Source organism: Silurus meridionalis, chromosome 26 (assembly GCF_014805685.1).
Source record: "Silurus meridionalis isolate SWU-2019-XX chromosome 26, ASM1480568v1, whole genome shotgun sequence".
NCBI classification, from domain to species: Eukaryota; Metazoa; Chordata; class Actinopteri; order Siluriformes; family Siluridae; genus Silurus; species Silurus meridionalis.
This window is the reverse complement of record NC_060909.1, coordinates 14,518,420-14,543,011: the sequence shown is the minus strand read 5'-3', so window position 1 is coordinate 14,543,011 and position 24,592 is coordinate 14,518,420. Positions and strand designations below refer to the sequence as shown.

General features: G+C 38.9%; 1 protein-coding gene across 1 annotated transcript in view; it reads right to left on the bottom strand.

Moving 5' to 3' along the window:
• lcor (ligand dependent nuclear receptor corepressor) overlaps positions 1-24,592 on the bottom strand; it is a 43,045-nt gene that overhangs the window by 6,392 nt on the left and 12,061 nt on the right. The window contains 3 exon segments of the mRNA XM_046840705.1: positions 437-527; positions 20,935-21,057; positions 21,093-21,278. Of these exon segments, the coding sequence (XP_046696661.1) occupies positions 437-527; positions 20,935-21,057; positions 21,093-21,278 (400 nt within the window).

Genomic DNA, 24,592 nt, shown 5'->3' with positions numbered 1-24,592 from the left:
ATAAAGTTTCTTTATATAAATATGTAAATAAATATAAAAATGAAAAATATAAATTCTTTATATAAATATATGTGGACAGCTGCATTTAATCAATAACTTCTCTTACTATTTCTGATACCCAAATTAGGTTTAGGAGTTTAATTATAATAAGTCACCTTTCCTATTTTTACCCAACTAATTAAGTTCAGTGCTTATTGCCTATTTGTGGATTTGCCTAAACTCTCATATTCACATTCATACATCTTGTCGACACATACTTCTATGACACATTAGAAACTAATCTGGGTTTATTAGCAGCTTTTAATTTATAGTATACTTTATAATATATAAACAAGTATATCCAAAATATTATAGTTTGTAAGCCACTAAATTATTATTAGCAGAATTAGACAAAAAGCAGAAATCACAAAAGTGTTAAGAAAAACAAAAAACACACCTTTTTACAACAGGTATAACAGAGAAATCATGGGAGTGCTCAAAACTGATCCTGCTTTGTTTTTTCTTGGTTGACAGATCCAGGACTCCATCTGTGAAAACAAAAGTAAGCACATGTTGGTTATTACATTATTAATTTAGCAAAAATATTTTTTATGTCAGAGACATGCTAATAAATCCTGCATTCAATCAGAATTCAGGAAAGATAAAGGACAGGGAAGTGCAGGAGAGCTCAAGGGGAAAGAGTTTGGCGAAAGAGAATTGAGATTAACAGAGAGAAGGGAAAAGTACAGTTTGCAGGAGTAAAAGAAGATGCAGCAGATGAAGAGGGATGTGGCAAAGCCATGGTAAAGGCGTATGAGGAGCAGTATGAGAAGTTGGACACTAAAGAAGGAGAAAAGGATTTGCGCAATATTTGCTTTAAGTACGATATTAGAGAAGTTATTAGAGAAGGTCAGAAAGAGTTTCATTGTGTGTTTGTGGATTAAGAGAAAGCATATGAGATGGTGCTAAGAGAGGAGTTGTAGTATTGTATGAGGAAGTCTGGTGTGTCAGAAAAGTATGTGAGGATGGTGCAGCAGTGTAGTGTGCAGTAGGAACGACAGACTGGTTCAAGGAGGAGGTGGGACTGCATCAAGGATCGGCTCTGAGCCCTTTCCTGTTTGCAATGGTGATGGACACGTTGACGGACGAGGTCAGACAGGAGTCTCTATGGACTATGATGTTTGCAAATGATATTGTAATTTGTGGTGAGAGTACCAAAACGCATGCTTTTTTATTTTTCTTGGCAACAGTGGTATGGGTTAGTCATAGAAACTTAGAAATGAGCATCAGAAAATAATGAGCACATAATCCTCAGTCTCACACGCACACACACGCAGTAATACCGGAAGAATGCAGTGACGTGCTGTTCCCAAAATGCTGCTCTGCTCTTAAAGGAGCCACAACATATTTCACCCGTTACACCGTGTAACAGACACTGTCTTTCGGTAAAGGCTGTGTAAAGTTCATTAGTTTCAGTGTAGGCTTATATCCAGGTGCTGCTTATTTATGTTAAAAATAAAAATATTTGTAAAATTCAGTGGGTGCGGCTTATACAAGGGTGCGCTTTTAGTCTGGAAATTACGGTAGTTATAAATTATCAAATTAATTATTAAATTATTAATTAATGTGATATCAGCCATGCTTACATATTAACGAATGTAATCATTGTCAAAGCAAAAAAAAAAAATTATTCCTTGAAACTTTCTATCATTGCCATCTACCAATGATTGTTCTCTTGTTCCTTACATCAGAAGGTACTACCTTGCATAGTTATAAAGTATCAAATGAATTATTAAATTATTAATGAATGTGATGTCAGCCATGACCTCCAGGCTCTTTCTTTAATCCTGATTAATCCTGATAGCATTGTAGATTTATCCAGAAGCCACATCAACATAACCTCAGTACAAAGATTAACCAACATGCAGAAGCTGACTGGCTAATAATGCCAGTTGTGGATAGAGAGTGACAATGACAGTGCCAGAAAGGATGTTAAGAATGCATAGCTTTTCTTAAATTATGGCAAGCTTAAAGTGTTAAAGGGTGTGTATCTACACATCAATAAAAATATGAGTAGATTGGTTTGTTGTCATGTTTACCAACTACAACATATAACAGGGCTAAGGGACCACATTTCAAATGGTCCAGTCTCCAAGAATCCTGTATTAAAAATGCTTGAAGTGGATCCAGAGTACTTTAGGCAGTTCAAGAAAGACAGCAACCTGGTTAATGACCTTGGGTACAGGAAAGGGGCCCAAGAAACCTCCAAAAAGCTTAGCGACACACAGCGCTGAGAGTAAGGTCCCGAGTGGATAGATAGACCCTTTGGCCAATGCGGTAGTGGGATGCAGATGGCACCTGCGGATATCCCAGCAGGCATACAGATGTGGCTATTAAGAATGCGCATCAGGGGAAAACAGAATGTAGCGAAGCACTCTGGCACGTGAAGTAAATTACCAGCGGGGGAGAATCATGTTTCATTCCCACTTCTTCCGTTTACTGAAGCCAATAATATGCAGGCACATACTTACAGCAAGCGACAGAGCTTGAGAACCGCATTTTTAAGCATATAGTGTATGTACAGTTAAAAGAGAAATTAAAAATGAATTGTTTAATTTTTTATTGTTTTTACATGTTTACAATGGGTGTTTAAACATTACTGTAGGGTTTATATTGTGTTATTAAGTTCAAAGGATTTTTTTTATGTTGCTCATATACATCAGCGCTACAGTTCCTAACAACTTATTTTATGAGTTTATTGAGACAACTGCGATTGTACTTGACATTCTAGACAATGGTTCCCCAAATGTAAAACCCCACGTGAGAGGAAAATGTTCCGAAGAGCTTGTGTGCCTCCAGAGGCTGCCGGGAATATATACCTTCAATGTGTGCTCACTGTGTAACAAAACCTTATTAACTACAACTTCTGGTGGGAAAATAACAAGCCTTTTTATCTTCCCCGTTATGCGCTTCACGGCAACGTGGCTGTGCGAACGGATACCGAACTCTGCGCTGCAGCTTTTCCAGCTTTTAAGAGCGAACCGCAACACTGAGCTTTCAGGCAAACGAAAGGTGGAGGAATTTGTTTTTACATTAACAGTTTTTGGTGCAGCAATGTGACAGTGATTCACCTTGAGTCTTTTTTTATAACCTATTAAGCTGTTCTACTCGCTGTGTGAGTTTATTAATTCATTCATTCTGGAGGGTGTTTACATTCCACCGCAAGTGTTTACATTCCATTGCTGACCAGATCCACTGGGTGAAGCGCACACAACCGGACTCATGCATTATTGTCCTTGGCAAATAGGTGGATTTAGTAGGTTGGGACTGGGTAGCAACTGTCACCCTACGAAAAATGACATTAAAAAAGGGTTGCGTTAGGAAGGGCATTGGGCTTAAAAACGTGCCAAATCAAACATGCGGATGATCCGCTGTGGCGACCCCTAATGGGAGAAGCTGAAAGAAAGTTTAATGGCAAAAAATCTTGTCTTTCTCTTAAAATATAGTCCAAACAAACGAGTCTTATGTACTGCTTAGTTTTGGTCAAAAAAAATCAATGCAACCACCCTGATCAGTAATCACAAACAAATTACTTAATCTTGATCTTTGACCATGTCATGGTCCATCTAACTCCTGCTTTCAGGCAGAAATCAAAGCTCACCAAACCTGTTGTATTACCAACAGCCTGGATAAGGACTTATGTCACTTTAAAAGACAATGGGACAGCTTGTATATCGTCCCCCACAACACCACAGCTTTATCCCATCAACTTCACCTCCCCCACTACAGCAGGGACTGGGGCCTCTACACAGCTGAACACCTTAACCCCCCCCCCCCACAGCCACAAAGCAGCCAGACCAGACTCTGTTTTAGCATTCAAACCGAAGTACTGTTCTAAACAGATTTCTCCAGTGTTTTCACATATCTTCAAAACCTCACTAGAGATATGCCATGTGCCAGCCTGCTTTAAAACTTCCACTATCATCCCTGACCTAGAATTACAAGAATGACTGCATACCCGTTGCTCTGACATCTATAATCATCTTCTCTTCTTTTTTTTTTCCTGCTTCCATTAGGGGTCGCCACAGCGGATCATCTGTCTCCATACCCCCTTTCCTCTACATTTGCCTCTTTCTCACCAACTACCTGCATGTCTTCCCTCACCACATCCACGAACCTTCTCTTTGGTCTTCCTCTTTTCCTCTTTAATTGTGGTTCCATCCTCAGCATTCTACTACCGATATACCCCATGTCCCCCCTCTGCACATTTCCAAACCATCTTAATCGTGCCTCCCTTCCTTGTCTCCAAAACATCCTACATTCACTGCCCCTCTAATAAACTCATTTCTAATCCTGTCCATCCATTGTCACTCCCAACGATACCTTAACATCATCAGCTCCGCTACCTCCAGCTCCACCTCTTGTCTTTTAGTCAATGCCACTGTTTCTAAACCATACAACATAGCAGGTCTCACCTCAGTCTTATAAACTTTCCCTTTCACTCTTGCAGATACCCTTCTATCACAAATCATGCCTGCAACCTTACTCCAATTTTTTTATCCCTTTGCACGGAAGAGAGCCAGCAGCTTTGAAGTGTACATATCCAGCATGGACATGAACTTGGACTCCAGATGAACTGTTGTGATTCTATGAAACTCTTCCTGGATCTAAAAGACAAATAAGGAAGAAAGCAATAATGCATAAAACATATACAATATGATTAGAATCCAGAGGTAACCAAGTTATTCTTCAGTTGTTCTTACTACTTCTTTTTCTTTCACCCTGTCCTCTACATCTACCTCTTTCAAATTAATCACCTATCTTTCCTCAACACATCCATAAACTTTCTTCTAAGCCTTCCTTTTTTCCGTCATCCTCAGCGTTTTCTTCCAATATACCCCATGCCCCTACTCTGCACATAACCAAACCATCTAAATTGAGCCTCTCTCACCTTGTCCAAAACATCCTACCAACATGATGCCTCTAATAAACTAATTTCTAATCCTGTCCATCCTCGCCACTCCCAATGAAAATCGCAACATCTTCAATTCTGCCACCTCCAGCTCCGCCTCCTGTCTTTTTGTCAATTTCCCTGTCTCTAAAACATTCAACATAGCAGGTTTTACCATTGTCTTCTAAACTTTCCCTTTCACTCTTGAAGATCTATCACAAATTACTTTTGCCACTCTTCTCCACCCACTCCACCATGCCTGCACTCTTTCTTCACTTCTCTAACACACTCTCCATTACTTTGCACTGTTGACCCCAGGTACCAGGTAACTCCTCCACCTTATCCACCTCTTCTCCCCCCAACTGCACCACTCCACTGTCCACTCTCTCATTCACACACATGTACTTCATCTTACTCCTACTGACTTTCATTCCTCTTCTCTCCAGTGCGTACCTCCACCTCTCCAGGCTCTTTTCAACCTGCTCCCTACTCTCACCACAAATCACAATATCATCCTCAAACATCATAGTCAACGGAGACACCTGTCTAACCTCGTCAATAAAGGATGCAGATGGAAATGTGTTAAATAGCGAGGAAAGTGTGTAAATTAAAATGAAAATGAGAGAGAGAGAGAAAGAGAGAGAGAGAGATGGTTGGATGATGTGTAAATGGTGAAGCAGGAAGTGGATAGGATTAGTACAGAGAAAGTGAGATCAGCGATTAAGAGGATGAAGAGTGGAAGGTCGGCTGGAGATGTTTAGGAGAGATGGCAGTGGAATAATTTTCTCCTTCCTTAGTCTCCAATTTCACATACAGCTCCTCATATACCTTTTCCCTGGCTTTTGCCACATCCCTCTTCGTCTGCTGCCGCATCGCCTTGTACTCCTGCCTACTTTTCATATCTCTCTGTTGATCCCAATTTTGTTTTGCCAACCTCCTCATGCTTTCTTGCACTTCCTCATTCCACCACCACGTCCATACCTTTCTAGCTGTCTCCCTTATCACTTCTGCAGTAGTTGCCCAATCATCCAGCACCTCTTCACCACCCCGAGCCCGTCTGACCTCTTCCCTGAATCATGCAATACAGTCATCCTCCTTCAGTTTCCACCATCTTATTCTTCTTTTAGTCCTCACTATCCTCCTCTTCTTCTTCACTTCCAAAACCATCCTACAGACTACTATCTGATGCTGTCTAGCTACACTGTCCCCTGCCAACACCTTACAGTCTCCAATCTCATTTTTGCATTTCCTACATAGAACATAGTCTACCTGTGTGCACCTTCCTCCACTCTTATACGTCACCCTATGCTCCTCCTTCTTCTTAAAATATGTATTCATCACTGCCATTTCCATCCTTTTAGCAAAATCTATCAGTATCTGCCCCTCCACATTCCTCTCCTTAAGGCCATACCTACCCATCACCTCCTCATCACCTCTGTTCCCTTTACCTATGTAAGACTTTTGCTTGATCCTGACCAAAAGGTCAGCCCTCCCCGAGAACACAGCATGGATGCCCGAGTGCAGTGTGTGTGCCCTGTAGGTGTCAGAGGCAACAAGAAAATCAAAAAGGAACTTTTTACAACACAACAAGTTTCCTCCAGGACTCACGGCAGGGGACCAAGACCCCACAACACCCCTCTCGAGAACCAGAACTTTATCTCGAATACAGTAGGCTCCCTTGAGAGCTACCCTTGGTTTTTAAACACCACATCTCCATACAAATGGTAGATCTGCAGACAAATGTCAAACACCACATCTCCATACAAATGGTAGATCTGCAGACAAATGTCTGACCCTCTACCCCTCCTTTCCTTGTTACATTCTCAACACAGGATATGATTATGTGTAAGAAATGTCATATCACATGTAAATAATGACGGAAAATGTTCATGTTTCATTTAATTACAAAGGTTTTATCAAGACTGGTACACAGGTCCCATTCCCACAGCAATAAAACAAATAATAAAAAAGGTTTAATAGAGTTCAGAAAACTTAACTCTATGCAAGGGGCGTGTGCCCCACTCCAAATGTATACAGGTGAGGTGCCTTCCACAGGTCTGTAAGAACCAATCAATGCAAACTCCCATTGATAAATAATGTTTACATAATGTTTATTCTATCTGGGTATTTAAGGAGAACTGACAAACATTTCAGGGAATCTGTAAACATGTAAATAATGTAAATATTATTGGGTTGTATTTGTGTTATATTTTAATTGAACTATGAATTGACTTTGAATTGTGAATTTCTTACCTGGTTAATAAATTATGTTTGATTTTATTCTGTGTTGCTCGGTAAATGTTGACACTGCAAGTAATAACGTTGCATCTGTAGTTACCGTAAGGACTGAAATCAGGCTAGGATCGGCCTAAATCCCAGTTAGATAGTAAATAATACATCAGCTGAGGATTTGAGAGATACGACTAGCACTTGGCGTTAGTTTAAGTGTACTTAGAAGCGTGGAGGCTAACAATATGTATTTCCGTTTAGAGTAACATTTCTGATCACTCTAAATAGGGTCCACCTCAACCTCTGATTATTTCAATATTATTCTATTCATTACCTTTGGTTAGAAATAATTATCGTAATAATTAAGTGTCACCTCCAAGGGGACTAAATAAAGTATGTTTAAAGTTGAGCACGCAGAGAGTGGCCACTTAAGCGTATATTCCAACCTCTGGCAGCGACCAATACTGATTCACTAATGACCGTTGACCAGTATATTAATTATAAGGCCCATACTAGGATCATGTGTGACTATGGGAACCGAATGAATACCAGAGCTTAATCAAAATAATTAAACAAACATCCATCCAAATTATACTATTAGTAAAATAACAACCTATGTAAATATTAATTATGTTTTCTTTAATTGGAGTCAGATAAGAGATTAATAACCAAAATGAAGAAATGCATAAATCCATATCTTATTATCTAATGTGAAAGGAAAGACTAAAACGCGCGAGAATCCTTCGCCACGCCTCTGGACCAGTGGGTGGTTCCCACCTTACACCTACATGCCCATTAAAGTCTGCCAAAATCACCAATCCTTCATTCCTACGTACACTCTCCACCACTTTATCTAACTCACTACAGAATTTTTTCTTCTCCTCCATCTCACAGCCAACTTGTGGAGCATAAGCACTGATGAAATTTATCATCACCCCTTCAACTTCCAGCTTCACGTTCATAACCCTATCAGAAACTTTCTTCACCTCCACTAAACTCTTCCTTCAGGATCACCCCTACATTATTTCTCTTTCCATCCACACCATGGTGGAACAGTTTAAAGCCACCTTCAATGTTCCTGTCCTTACCACCTGGTCTCCTGAACACACAGCATATTTACCTTTCTCCTTTCCATCATATCAGCTACCTCCCTCCCTTTACCAGTCATAGTACCACCATTTAAAGTACCAACCCTAATCTGAACTTTCCTACACTTCTCCTTTCCCTGCTGTCTCTGTAGACGTCTTCCTCCTCTCCTTCTCCTCCTTCGGCCAACAGTAGCCCAATTTCCACCAGTACCCTGTTGGGAAACAATACCTGTAGCGGTCGTTGGTAACCCGGGCCTCGACCGATCCGGTATGAATTTCTGGTTTGTGATCCACATATTTAATTTGGCACATGTTTTACACTGGATGCCCTTCCTAACGCAACCCTCCCCATTTATCCAGGCTTGGGAGTGCAATAGAAGTTTGTTTTACAGTTTATAAAGTTTGTTCATTCGCCACTTAAAAGTACAATCTGTAGTATATATTCTTTAAGGGATTTAAAACAGAAAAAAAAAAATCAAAACAATCGGTCCACTTTTACAATGTTTTTGAGTCAATCTCTTCTTACCTTTCATTTACAACTAGGTGTGAATTGTAATTTAACAAACCGAATTAGGGGGTTTGAGACCCACCATTACAACACACACTTCTGTAAAAGTAGCATTTTAATCTTTTCAACAGACCTGTTCAGATGTGTGTTATGCTGTATATCCCAAAACCACTATCTTAATTATTATTTTTTTTATATAGTACAGTATGTTATTTTTATGTTTGGTACTTTTAAAAATGTAGTTTACAATCACAAATTTTTTTTTCCATTTGAATAAACAAAGTCTTTAAGAAGCCTCTGCCTAATATTTATTTACCCAGCAAAACATAAAATAAATAAATATAAAAAAGGTTTTAGTTTAATTCACTGAACACATAAATACAATAAAATGGTCTTTTAAAAACTTAATTTTTTTTTTTTAAGTGGTCAGACATGTAGACCTCAGATTTGTTTCATTTGTGGCATTACTATATTCCAGTGTGTCCATTCTTGACAATTGTTTTAGAAGTGTTGACAACAGTAAGAGTAGTATGGCTTTTTTTTTAAAAAAAAAAGAGGTAAACTTACTCATTTCTTTTTAAGAAGTTAATTTTAAGTTTAAGTTTAATTCTGTCTCTTATTATTAAATTTAATTAAATTTTATTTGTATAGCGCTTTTAACAATGAACACTGTCTCAAAGCAGCTTTACACAGATAATGTGGTGATTAAACGTAAATATGTTCTTTGTAAGTAAGTTTGTCCCTGATGAGCAACTGTGGCAAGGAAAAACTCCCCGAGATGGCATAAGGAAAAACCTTGAGAGGAACCAGACTCAAGAGGGAACCCATCCTCATCTGAGTTGCACTGAATGTCCATTTGAAGCAGATATACAATGTTGTGGGGTACAGTGATGATGATCAGAAGCAAACTGTAGTCCTGAGTCAGTGTAGGAGACTGTTGACATTAACTACAGTCCAATCCATCCACAAAGCACCCGTTCTTACACCGGAATTTCATGGAACCACCCAAGGCGTTGATAAGAAACCGTCCCAAGCTGCACAGAGTAGCCTCCAGAATTAGCTTCCAGTCATGGGATGTGGGGTGAAATTTTCTAGCAACAGCATTAGAAATTGCTTGACGCAGGTTGAAAGGCAGTGCGTGTTCCAGGGGGAAAAACACACTGGCTTTTAACCTGCGTCAAGCAATTTCTGCCAACTGCCAACTGGTTCAGTGCTTGATTGCAACAGTTCACTAGTTTAGAAATATTCTTTATTTTCTCCTGCATACAACACATCACAGTATTGTCCTTTAGTAATGTCATCATTCTGTTTAAGAACGTTCAAAGGAACACTTTGCATTTCCAACACGCTTCCAAACAACCAACCCTTGCCTTCAAATACAGAAGCCTTTGTGTAAATGTAAATAACTACTCATTTTAAATGGTGACCACAGAGGGGATTCGGCAGTTCATCAGTGCAGCCTGTAGAAGCCAACATAAAAACTACTTTAATACCCTTATCACACCACTGACATGTACATGATTGCTTACTGATGTTTCTGACAACAAAAAAACGCAATTACAAACAATTTATTTTTTACAAGCTGAGTGTTCCCTGCTATTCTTGATTCTTGACATTGCTTGTTTTCTTTTCCAGAATGCTGTAGACAGTATAAAGGTTATCACACAAGTACATAAAATGAGGTAAATGTAAAAATAGGTAAACATACTAAATTAAAGGGCTTTCTTACCTTTCGTTTATTGCCTGCACAAACAGCAACTTACTTTTTGGAATAAAAGGTCTTTGCCTCCATATCTGTTTCTATCAGGAACTGTAAATGTAAATGACCATTCAACCAGAAAATGACTAGTTAAAAAGTCTGTAAAATGGTTAGGACAACCACTTTATAACTACAGCTATTCTCAGAATTATTGAGTAATTGATTCTCAAGGTCTTTCAAAATGTTATTTTAAAGAAAATACAATGGTAAGGACACAATGTCACTGTTTTTTGTAAATTTCACACTTTTAAAAGCAGTCTTTTTTACTAATTTATGTGATTTGTGTAGAACAGGGGTCGGCAACCCGCGGCTCCGGAGCCGCATGCGGCTCTTTCATCCCTCTTCTGCACTCCCTGTGGCTTTGGAAAAAAAAAAAAAGTATTTAATTATAATGTATTTTATTTTAGTTCGTTAGTTTTTAAAATGTAATTCTAAATTTGAAGATTTTGGTGATCTTGTAAAATCTAAATAAAACGTGTTAAAGTTTTTTGTCGCTCTTCATATGCGTCACAACCGCTAATGTGCGACACCCACCGGCACGCGACTTCTTACACTTTTCGACCCCAGGTAGGCCAACTTTGGAGAATTCTAAGAAAAGAAAAGTGTCTGAAGAAAACAGAACATTTAATGCTACGTGGGCAGATTCATATGCTTTCACTGTTGACCAGACTGGTTTATCAGTATGCTTAATATGTAATGAGAAACTAGCAAACAACAAAAAGTCAAATGTCGCAAGACATTTCCAGAATAAACACGCAGCCTTTGCTCAAAAATATCCAGATGGAGATGAGAGAAAAAAAGCCGTTTCAAGAAGTGGATGAAGTCTGCAAATTCAACTACATGTGCTAGTTTTGTGGCCGCTCGGGAAATAGTTGGCCACGGGAAGCCGTTTACAGATGGAGAATATTTAAAAGAATCTTTCATTAAGATTTCAGAACATCTATTCGCAGACTTTAAAAACAAGAGTGAAATTGTGCAGAAAATCAGGGATATGCCCCTCTCTGCAAAGAGTGTCAAAGACAGAACAATAAAAATGGCAAAAAACGTCACCAGACAGCAAATTAAAGACATCAATTCAGCTGTGGCCTACTCAATTGCCTGTGATGAGTCTAAAGACAAAGGTGATATTGAACAAATAGCACTGTTCTGCCAGTATGTAAACTCTGCTGGGCCACAGGAAGAACTGATTAAGTTGATACCACTAAAAGGCCAAACACGGGGGGAAGACATCTGTGAGGCTGTCTTGAACTGTTTAAGAGCCAAAGAAATACACACCACTCACCTGGTGTCAGTGGCTTCTGATGGGGCACCAAGTATGACAGGAGCACATAAGGGCTTTGCGGCTTTACTGCAGAAGTCGCTGGACAGAAAGCTGCTGACTTTTCACTGCATCCTGTGTGAGGCACTGTGTGCGCAAACATTTCCTCCGGAATGCACAGAAGTAATAAATGTTGTCATTCAGATTGTCAATACAATAATGGCAAAAGGTTTAAATCACCGTCAGTTCCGTTTGTTACTGGATGAGCTGGAAAGCTCATATTCTGATCTCCTGCTGCACAACAGAGTCCGGTGGCTGTCCAGAGGGGAGGTGCTGAAACGCTTTGCTGCGTGTCTGGAAGAAGTGAAAACTTTCCTGGAGAGCAGAGGGCTCACTTTTCCTGAGCTGGAACAGCCAGAGTCGCTGGAAAAGCTACACCTTATGGTAGACATGACAGCGCACCTGAACACGCTGAACACAGCTCTTCAGGGAAAAGGATGCACAGCCCTGCACATGTTGGAGGAGGTTTTGGCATTCAAGCGCAAGTTGAAAGTGCTTGCTTCAGATGTACAGAAAGGTACTCTGTCTCACTTCCCCAATTTGAGAGAGTTCAAACAAGCTCACAACATAAATTCGGAGTATTTACATTCTGCAATCATCACAATGCAAACATCGTTTGGGAAACGATTCTGTGAGTTCAGAGAAGAAAAAAACACATTATCCTTCCCTGTCACTCCCCTAAGCATCGATCCATCCCTACTGAACACGACTGCATTTGCAGGTGTGAGTCAACCTGATCTTGAGATGGAACTGGCCAACATAGCCGACAAAGACATATGGGCATCCAAGTTTAAACGCTTGACAGCAGACCTTGAAGATGTTGCCCGTCAGAAGGCCGTTCTTGCTCAGAATCACAAATGGAGTGATATTGAAAACCTCCCCAAACCGGACAAACTTGTGTTCGAAACATGGAATGCTATCCCCGACATTTATGTGAACATGAAAAAGTATGCGCTTGGAGTCCTGTCGATCTTTGGATCCACATATGTATGTGAGCAGGTGTTCTCCAACATAAACTTTATTAAAAACAAACATCGCGCACGCCTCACAGATGACAGCTTACGATCCTGTGTAAAGATAAAGGTGACATCATACAGCCCTGATGTGCAGACGCTGGGTGCTGAGGTTCAGGAGCAGAAATCACATTAACCAAGTATGATACATATTTTAATTGTCTATTATTTTGCATATATTCATATTGTTTCATTGTTCGGTGAAATAGTCCTTTTATTATTCAGGTTGACAGCTGACTGCTTGCGCCAGTAAAAGGATGACGACACACAAAAGAGGACGGCATTTTTGGTTTGCTGCCGGTGGATAATTTATGTTCGGCGTTCTTTTCATAAATACAAGAAGGACTCAAATAGACATTGAGTATTTTACTTGAAAGTAACCTTCAACCCAATGTCTTTTTTAAGGAGTTCAATGTAGTAGTGTTATTTCAATTTAAATGTCAAAAGGGTTTTGTGGCTCCCAGTGTTATTTCAATTTAAATGTCAAAAGGGTTTTGTGGCTCCCAGTGTTTTCTTTTCTGTGGGAAACAGGTCCAAATGGCTCTTTGTGTGGTGAAGGTTGCCGACCCCTGGTGTAGAAGGAATTCATCCAAAAGCAGCAGTAACAATTTGTCAGAACAATCTGCTGTAAGAACTTTAGCATTTAATTAGATGTACTTTTTAGTTTAACAAATTTATTACACATAATACGAAAAAAAGAATAACAACAAAAAAACCAACAAAAACTTTAACTGAAAAATATTTTAGGAATATGTCAAAAAGTAAAAACTAAAATATTTATTGTCATTTATTAGGCAAATAAACAGAAACTTGAATTTGTGTCAGAAAAAACAATTTCATACCCAAAAGTAATAAATTGATAAAGCATAACATTTTACCATTAAAACTTTAAATTTTTGAACTTCTTTTCGCAGTATTTTAGAACTAAAAATACTTTGTCCCTTAAAATGATGGTAATAATGCTATTGTAACAGAAAGCAGAACATTATAATAAATATAAACTTTAACTAATTTCAAACTGAGGCTAGTTTTTGTTTGATGTGTGTAAATTGTCTCTTTTCTCACCTTTCATTTCTTTTATCTACTAAATGCAAATTCAGTCTATTGTCTGTAATGTCTTGTTTGTAAGCTTCATTAATGTTTTGCCCCTGTTAAGTAAGACTACAAAACAATAACAAGAACTTAGGACCCCGGTCTAAGAGGATATCACGCGGTAAGCCATGCAGGCAAAAAACACACTGGAGCAGAAGTAAGGCGGTGGATGGCAGATTGAAAATAGGACCTATTGTGGACCTTTAAAAATACCATTATATGTTTTGTTCCTATATGCTGAGGCAGTCTGCAGTCAGTCTTGATATTTGCATTGTGGTGTGTGTGTGTGTGTGTGTGTGTGTGTGTGTGTGTGTGTGTGTAGGAGGTATGCGGGTAGTAGACACTTCTCACAAATTCACAAGCCTGATCGACTGTGAGTAAAAACTAGGGATGCACCGAATATTCAGCCACTGGAAAAAAATAAATTGCGGGCGAAAACGGCCCAAAAGTGCATTTCGGAAACAGTTTGTTGTGATGATGCAAACAGAAACCGCGGCCTGCACATGCTTGTCTGAAGCAACATGTCTGCGGTGTGGACGTATTTCAGTATATCTGAGAAAGACCCACGGATAGCAATGTGCAAAACATGTAATGCCGAAATTTTAAGAGGAGGTGCGTCTGCAAAGACTTTCTCCACGTCGGGTTTAATTCATCACCTGAAATCCAAACATCACGATCGCTATGCTGAATATGAGAGGAACGCGGCACAGAAAAGCAAAACCCCTCCGAGCACGCGCACTCCATCTGGGGCGAACGTTTTTGAAAAGGCAAGGAAGTTTCCCAGTGATAGTGTCAAGGCGCTTTCCTGACCTGGCAAAGTTGGTACGCAAGTACTTGTCTGCTCCGTGCACAAGCACTGACAGTGAGAGACTGTTCAGTGCAGCAGCCATGTTCTCGATGAGAAGAGGAACAGACTTCACTGTGATAAAGCAGAGATGCTACTCTTCATCAAGAAAAACCTGCCACTTTACCTCAAGAAGTAGAATGGGCTTGTCTAGTTTTTAAATATTTATTATCCACTTTGCACATCTGCAATTCTTGGTGCATTTGTTGTTGTTAAAGTTCTACAGTTAACATATGGGCTATGGCAGTCTTTGTTTTGATACACTATTATGTTGTAGGCCTACAGTAAAAATATTGTTGTATCTTTAAGCACTTATCTTTTTGCACTTGTTCTGAATGCACTTTGTTTTTATGAAAGAACATATTTAATTTTACAACCTTTCAGCAGGCCAGAGGGCCTGTACATTATTATTTAATGTACACGAGTATATTTAAGTTAAACATTTAAGTTTGAATTTTAATTTATTTTATCCTGTGCATTGTTGCAATGTGCTATAAATAAATATTTTCATAATTTGTAATTGATTTATTCTTTAAAACTTTAATATTAATTTATGCAATTGAAATGCCTTGATTTTAGTAAGGTTAGTACACAGTCATAGCCATAAATGCAATGGTAATAATAATTGCCATACTTTCTTTCAGTGTTTCGGTTTTCGGCCTTGCCTTCCTCTTTTTCGGTTTTCCGTTTCGGCCAAGAATTTTCATTTTGGTGCATCCCTAGTAAAAACCCAAAATAACGAAATAACTATGTTTTTGTTTATTAATTAAATGTATGTCAGCACATGATGACATGATGATCAAGACACTATATAAAGTTACTTTAACTGTTTAAAAATATAATATAATAAAAAAAGAAAATTTGAAACAATGTTAATGTTAACTTTTTAAATAAAATATTTGTATATTTGTTCATTTCTGTTGTTGTAATGATATAATACAGCCCTTCAATTACCGGACTATTAAGCGCACCCAAATATAAGCCGCACCCACTGAATTTTACAAATATTTTTATTTTGAACATAAATAAGCCGCACCGGTCTATAAGTCTACACTGAAACTAATAAACTTTGCACAGGCTTTAACGAAAGCTCCTTTCAGAGAAGAGCGCCATTTTGGGAATAGCCTGCCACTGCAGTAACACACAGTAATTTTTTACGGTATTACTGTGTGTGTGCAAGACGAGGAATATGTCCTTTTTATTTTCTGATGCTCATTTCTAAGTTTCTTTGACTTACCCATAACGCTGTTGCCAAGAAAAATAAAAAAGCATGAGTTTTGGAAACCTGTCTGTGCTTATATGATTTCTGTTGCAACTGGAGTTAGTGAGCTCTCCCTTCACCCAGACTCAACGCGTTACAACGGCTTGTATCTAAACAGTAGCCTACCAAGAAAGTCATTGTTCACTGTCTTGCTCCTTCCTTTCACAACAATTTCACTTGAGAGTTTATCTTTTAGCATCGTCATGCATTTAAAAATCACCTGAAGCCGTGCAGCACAGAACACAGGTGAGGTGCGTTTTTTCGTTTCTGTTCGAAAATTTCATTGGTCTAATGTTATGGGGCTCAGTTTTTTGGCTTGAAGTTTTTGAAACCGGAAAAAACTCAGGAAAAAATCGATAAATAAGCCATGGGGTTCAAAGTGTGGGAAAAAAGTAGTGGCTTATAGACGGTAATTAAAAACCTTAAATATTGACCTTTTCATTATTATATGTTGTTATTTTATATTTTTAAGATGCTAAATTAAATTTTGAATTAGAACCATGAGGAATGGCAACATTTATTTATACTTATGCAGAAGTTATTGTTAATGTAGCTTTAAGAAATTTTTCCTCTTGGCTTGAATCATTCATATCTAAAGCTATTGAGTGTTCACATTATTCAGGTAAATGTGAAATAATGTTATATAATCTTATGTTTACACATACAAAGACATGTTCCCCTGATTTAAGCCCACAAAAAGTGCTAGCATCAGACTGGTTGGAGAATGTTAGCCTGCAGGATGGAGTTTACCAAGATGTCTATAGCTGACTTAATAAAGGAGTTACAATCTGGTATCGAGGTCATTGAACCCAGCCATTAGGGTTGCACAAGCCAGAGCACTCTTAGTGCTGGTCCCAAGCCTGGATAAATAGAAAGGGGTTGCATTAGAAAGGGCATCCAGTATAAAACAAAATATGCGGATCACGAACCAGAATTTAGTATTGGATGGGTCGAGGCCCGGGTTACCAACGACTGCCACAGGTATTGTTAGCCAAAAGAGTACAGGTGGAAATTGGGCTACTGTTGGGCAAAGGTGAAGAAAGAAAGGGGGAAGACGTCTACAGAGACAGCAGAGAAAGCAGAAGTGGAGGAGAGTGGAGGTCTGGGTTGGTACTTTAAATGTATTTATTATGACTGGTAAAGGGAGAGAGGTAGCTGATATGATGGAGAGGAGAAAGGTAGATATGGTGTGTGTTCAGGAGACCAAGTGGAAAGGGAGTAAGAGTACAGGTACAAGGGAGTAAGGTAGGAAGAGTACAGTAAGAGTGTAGTGGAGGTAAAGAAAGTTTATGATTGAGTGATGAACGTGAAGCTAGAAGTTGAAGGCGTAATGATAAATGTCATCATTATGCTCCACAAGTGGGTTGTAAAAATGAATTGAACTGAATTGAGATGGAAACGTGTTGACTAGTAAGTAGAGTGTGTTAAAAAGATGATGGGAGTATTTCAAGCAGCTGATAAATGAGAAAAATGAGAGAGAGAGAAGGTTGGATGATGTTGAGATGGTGAAGCAGGAAGTGGATAGGATTAGTAAGGAGGAAGTGAGAGCAGCGATTAAAAGGATGAAAAGTGGAAATTCAATAGGACCAGATGACATACCGGTAGAAGCATGGAGATGTTTAGGAGAGATGGCAGTGGAGTTTTTAACCAAATTGTTTAACAAGATTATGGAAGGTGTGCAGATGCCTGAGGAATAAAGAAGGTGTGTTCTGGTACTGATTTTTAAGAATAAGGGAGATGTGCAGACCTGCAGTAACTACAGGGAATAAAGTTGATCAGCCACACCATGAATTTATGGCAAGAGTAGTGGAATCTAGGATGGGAAAAGAGGCGAGGAAGAGGAAGAGCATCACGGGCGCAATATTTGCTTTGAGAATGTTGATGGAGAAGTATTGAGAAGGTCAAAAGAAGTTGCATTGTGTGTTTGTGTATTTAGAGAAAGCGTACAACAGGGTGCCGAGAGAGGAGTTGTGGTATTGTATGAGGACGTCAGCTGCAGCAAAGAAGTATGTAAGGTGGTGCAGGACATGTATGAGGACAGTGTGACAGTAGTAAAGTGTGCAGTAAAAAAGACAGACTGGTTCAAGGTGGAGGTTGGACTGCATTAAGGATCGGTTCTGAGCCCTTTCCTGTTTGCAGTGGTGATGGACAGGTTGACCGCTGAGGTCAGACAGTAGTCTCCGTGGACTATGATGTTTGCGGATGATATTGTGGTTTGTGGAGAGAGTAGGGAGCAGGTTGAGAAGCGGTATGTGCTGTAGAGAAGAGTGAATGAAAGGCAGTAAAAGAAAGACAGAGTACATGTGTGTAATTGAGAGAGAGGACAGTGGAGTGGTGCGGTTACAGGAGAAGAGGTGGAGTTTAGGTACCTTGGGTCAACTGTGCAAAGTAATAGATAAATAGATAATAGATAAAGAAGTGAAGAAAAGAGTACAGGCAGGATGGAGTGGGTGGAGAAAAGTGGCAGGAGTGATTTGTAATAGAAGGGTATCTGCAAAAGTGAAAGGGAAAGTTTATAGGACTGTGGTGAGACCTGCTTTGTTGTATGGTTAAGAGACAGTAGCATTGACTACAAGACAGGAGGTGAAGCTAGAGGTAGGAGAGCTGAATATGCTGAGATTTTGAAGTTTATTAGAGGGACCATGTATGTAGGACATTTTGGGGACAAAGTGAGGGATGCATGATTAAGAAGGTTTGGACATGTGCAGGAGGGACATGGGGTACATCGGTAGAAGAATGCTGAGGAAGGAGCCGCCAGGAAGGAGGAAAAGAGGAAGGCCAAGGAGGAGGTTTATAGATGTGGTAAGGGAAGACATGCAGGTAGTTGGTTTAAAAGAGGCAGATGTAGAGGACAGGGTAGTATGGAGGCAGATTATCCGCTATGGCACCCCCTAACGGGAGCAGGCGAAAGAAGAAGAGAAGTTATCAAAGTCATTGAAGAGGAGAAAATTTGAAGTTGAGTATGCTGTTACATTTTCAAGTGTTTTCTCGAGGATTTTCTCGGTGTAACAACGCCCGTTATCTGCTTCACATACTTTATTGCTTTAATAATAACTATGGCCACCACTGAATATATTTACAATATTGCCAATTGCAATTATTTTTTTATCTAAAATTTTACATTTTGAGCATGACAACATTTTGTAATAGGCCACATTAAAGTTGTCCATATATGGCCATTTTTGCAAAGCAAGTGATACATTAGTTAAAGGATAGCACACAAGCAAATATTTAGTTATGTGTTACAAATATAGGCTTAGATGTTTGTATGTGGGGGTGTCTCCTTCACTTTTAAAACGTATTCGTTTTAGTATTCATTTAGTATTTTTTTGGCAAGTGTGTTAGGGTAGAGGTTTTCAAGGGCCAGTGTGATTAAATGTAGATTTAAATGCAAAGAAACAAGATAGTCTATGCATGACCTGACATTTTATTACTATTAAAAATAAGAGGATGTGAACATGGGGCACTAAATACTCTCCTGCAGTGAATTTTTCATTCATACTCGAATCCAGAGATCGATCTCAAGCAGAAAGTAAAAAAACGGACTCATAGAATAACTTATGATTTGCCAGAAAATGCCAAGAGTAGAGTTGCTGATGAGCTGATTTGACAACTGACGTGGTGTGCAGAGACCAGTACAAGTCGTCAGAGAGGTGAACAAGAAACTTCAATCATCTCTATAGTTTTGCTGATGCTGAGGTTGCCTTCACTGTATCTGTGATAGCGTGCTCACCTCATCTCTGTAAGCCATCTCATCGCCATCAGTTATGTTACCCCAAGATGGAGGTGTCGTCGGCAAACTTAAAAATTATGCTGGAACTGTGCTGGGCAACACAGTCGTGTGTGAACAGGGAGTACAGGAGGGGACTCAGGACACAACCCTGTGGCGCACCAGTGCTGAGTTATAAGATGAACTCGCGGTGCGCTTTGGGAAGAAAAGCGCAGCCGTTGAGAGAGTGCCGGTGGGAAGACAAGTACCGGGATACGCATGCACGATAACAAAGACCGCCGTGAACCAACATATACCAACAATAACGGACGGTGAGAGTGTTGAAGTTTAAATAGGAGCTGGTGATGATGATAAACGAGCACCATATGTGCGCGATTGAGAAAGCGGCCGAGAAAGCACCTGACACGCTGAAGGGGGCCGAAGGGAGCGTGGCAGGTGGATTCCTGACAGATAAACATGTACTGTATGTATTTTTATAGCATGCCTTCATCAAACAAATTGCGGCAACGCTGTTGTGTAAAAACCCTTCAAAAACACGTGCATGCACATTCTCATTTATTAACGCACATCATGTACATAAAGAAATTTCAAGCACGTTAATATATTGCCGCCATTTTGATTTTCGTTTATCTCGATCATCGGTTTCCTCGATGCTTTTTGGCGACCCCCTAGGACATCGACATAACCGGGTTCCACTGTATTTATAATGTCTTTGAGGCAAGTATTCACTGAGATTCAGGTTGTTTTATTTGTGTCTGTGAAGAGAGATGACAGACAGACACAACAGAGAGTGCACCAGTCTGTTTTCTTTATTTTACAAAAGCAAAGCCTTTTGTTGTTATGACTGTATACAAATAATAATTAAATAAATAATTTAATAATAATATTAAATTGACGTAACCTGATGCAAAACTATTCAGAAATAAGTCAATTAATGAATGAGAAGTGTCATGAATTGTGTACACACAAGAGTATTCATAAGTTTCATGCTGGGAATCAAGCTTGGATTCGCATTTCGATTCTGTTCACATGGGGGGGATGAAAAGGTTTATTGTTCTTTACCCTCTTTACCCTACAGTTATTATTATAGCTTCAGTTAGTTGTTAAATATTTTAATAGAACTGCTTAATAAATATTTTTAGCTCCTAATTAAAATATTTACCTTGGTTACTGGACTCACCAGTCTTCTTAACTGTGAGGTCCAGTGGAGAATTCTGGTCAGCCATGAAACCTTTGCAAAGGACAGAATTCTGTGATGAGGCAGCAATGATGGTACCAGAGTCTGTGTAACCAAAGAGGCAGTTGGGTATGTTGGCAGCTGGGTCTAACAAGGGTGCTTTTGCAGGCTTTGGTAGGTGGCGCTTTTAAGTACTGATTGGAAAAGTGGTAAATCCTGAGCTGAACAGTTTTTTGAGGTATATTCCAAGGCAAGCTTTTGAATCATACACTGCACAATCTCCTTTGAAGCTGGAGTGATGAGGGGATACAAGAAGCTCGGAAGGTCTGCTGTAGAATAAATAGAGAACAGAGGAGAATATAATTAGAGACAATTCAATCACCAAAAATTATTAGGAAAGCAGGATTTCAGACTGGTCAGGTGTTATTCCTGAAAAAAAGTAAACAGACTGGCAAAGACCATATATATACAGTGAGGAAAATAAGTATTTGAACACCCTGCTATTTTGCAAGTTCTCCCACTTAAAAATCATGGAGGGGTCTGAAATTGTCCTCGTAGGTGCATGTCCACTGTGAGAGACATAATCTAAAAAAAAAATCCAGGAATCACAATATATGATTTTTAAACTATTTATTTGTATGATACAGCTGCAAATAAGTATTTGAACATCTGTCTATCAGCTAGAATTCTGACCCTCAAAGACCTGTTAGTCTGTCTTTAAAATGTCCACCTCCACTACGTTTATTATCCTAAATTAGATGCACCTGTTTAAGGTCGTTAGCTGCATAAAGACACCTGTCCACCCCATACAATCAGTAAGAATCCAACTACTAACATGGCCAAGACCAAAAAGCTGTCCAAAGACACTAGAGACAAAATTGTACACCTCCACAAGGCTGGAAAGGGCTACGGGGAAATTGCCAAGCAGCTTGGTGAAAAAAGGTCCACTGTTGGAGCAATCATTTGAAAATGGAAGAAGCTAAACATGACTGTCAATCTCCCTCGGACTGGGGCTCCATGCAAGATCTCACCTCGTGGGGTCTCAATGATCCTAAGGAAGGTGAGAAATCAGCCCAGAACTACAAGGGTGGAGCTGGTCAATGACCTGAAAAGAGCTGGGACCACCGTTTCCAAGGTTACTGTTGGTAATACACTAAGACGTCATGGTTTGAAATCATGCGTGGCACGGAAGGTTCCCCTGCTTAAACCAGCACATGTCCAGGCACGTCTTAAGTTTGCAAATGACCATTTGGATGATCCAGAGGAGTCATGGGAAAAAGTCATGTGGTCAGATGAGACCAAAATAGAACTTTTGGGTCATAATTCCACTAAACGTGTTTGGAGGAAAAAGAATGATGAGTACCATCCCAAGAACACCATCCCTACTGTGAAGCATGGGGGTGGTAGCAACATGCTTTGGGGGTGTTTTTCTGCACATGGGACAGGGCGACTGCACTGTATAAAGGAGAGGATGACTGGGGCCATGTATTTTGGGGAACAACCTCCTTCCCTCAGTTAGAGCATTAAAGATGGGTCAAGGCTGGGTCTTCCAACATGACAATGACCCGAAGCACACAGCCAGGATAACCAAGGAGTGGCTCTGTAAGAAGCATATCAAGGTTCTGGCGTGGCCTAGCCAGTCTCCAGACCTAAACCCAATAGAGAATCTTTGGAGGGGTCTCAAACTGTTTCTCAGCGACAGGCCAGAAACCTGACTGATCTAGAGAAGATCTGTGTGGAGGAGTGGGCCAAAATCCCTCATGCAGTGTGTGCAAACCTGGTGAAAAACTACAGGAAACGTTTGACCTCTGTAATTGCAAACGATGGCTACTGTACCAAATATTAACATTGACTTTCTCAGGTGTTCAAATACTTATTTGCAGCTGTATCATACAAATAAATAGTTAAAAAATCATACATTGTGATTTATGGATTTTTTTAGATTATGTCTCTCACAGTGGACATGCACCTCGATGACAATTTCAGACCCTCCATGATTTCTAAGTGGGAGAACTTGCAAAATAGCAGGGTGTTCAAATACTTATTTTCCTCACTGTATATATACACATATATATTTATATATGTGTGTGTGTGTGTGTGTGTGTGTATATATATATATATATATATATATATATATATATATATATATATATATATATATATATATATATATATATATATATACATACACACACACACACACACACACACACACACACACACACACACACACCAGGCGTATATAAAGTTACACAAAATTTGATTACATTTTATTACAGTTAGGGAAGAAATGCAAAACATAAAATTGCTTGTCACTTTTTATTAAAGCATTTTATTATTAACATTTATGAACAGTTTTGACATTTTAAATAAAATCCTGCTTAGTTGAATAATATATATATATAATAATATTTTATAGAAAAAGAATTTATAAAATTTACAATAAAAATTTACAAAATACGTGTACTGTTGGACCCCTAATATGACAATACATATATACACTACCAGTCAAAAGTTTGGACACACCTTCTTATTTAACAATTCTTAATTTTTCTTGTTTTCTTGTTTTTGTATATTTATGTTTTTTACATTGAATTATGACAGAACAAATATGAAATTATGCACTCAACCAAAAAAAACAAAAAAAATTGTTAAATAACTCAATATGTTTCATATTTTGATTCTTTAAAGTAGCCACTATTTATTTGATTACAGCTTTATACACTCTTGGTGTTCCCTGAGTCAGCATCATAACTTAGTCATTGGAAATGTTTTCCAACAATCTTAAAGAGGTGCTAAGTACATGATTGCTACTTTTCCTTCACTCCTCGGTCTAACTCATCCCAAACCTCAATTGGATTCAGGCCAGGTGATCATGGAGGCCAGGTCATCTGATGCAGCACTCAATCTTCTTCGTTTTTGTTCACTCTCCTTCGTGAACAAATAACTGAGTCATTGTCTTGTTGGAAAACCAATAATGGTCCCACTAAATGCAAACATGGCATTTCACTGCAATATTCTGGGGTAGTCATGCTGGTTAGGTGTGCCCTAAATTATGACCATTATTGTTACCAGAAAAGCATCTTTACACTATCACACCTCCTCCTCCATGCTTTACATTGAGAATTACACATTCAGTAACCACTATGTACAGGTGCATCTCAATAAATGTAAATATTATTAAAAAGTTGATTTATTTTAGTAATTCAATACAAAACATAAAACTTGTATATTATATAGATTTATCACACACAGACTGATATATTTCAAGTGTTTATTTCTTTTAATTTTGTTGATTTTGGCCCACCAATTCACTTTCTCAGAAAATGTTAATATTTCATAAGACCAATCAAAAAATCATTTTAGTGAATTGTTGGCCTTCTTGAAAGTATATTCATTTACCGTATTTTCCGGACTATTAAGAGCACCCAAATATAAACCGCACCCACTGAATTTGACAAATATTTTTATTTTGTACATAAATAAGCCGCACCTGTCTATAAGCCTATGTCTACATTGAAACTAATGAACTTTACACAGGCTTTAATGAAAGACAGTGTCTGTTACACGGCTTGTATCTAAACAGTAGCCTACCAAGAAAGTCATTGTTCACTGTCTTCCTCCTTCCTTTCACAACAATTTC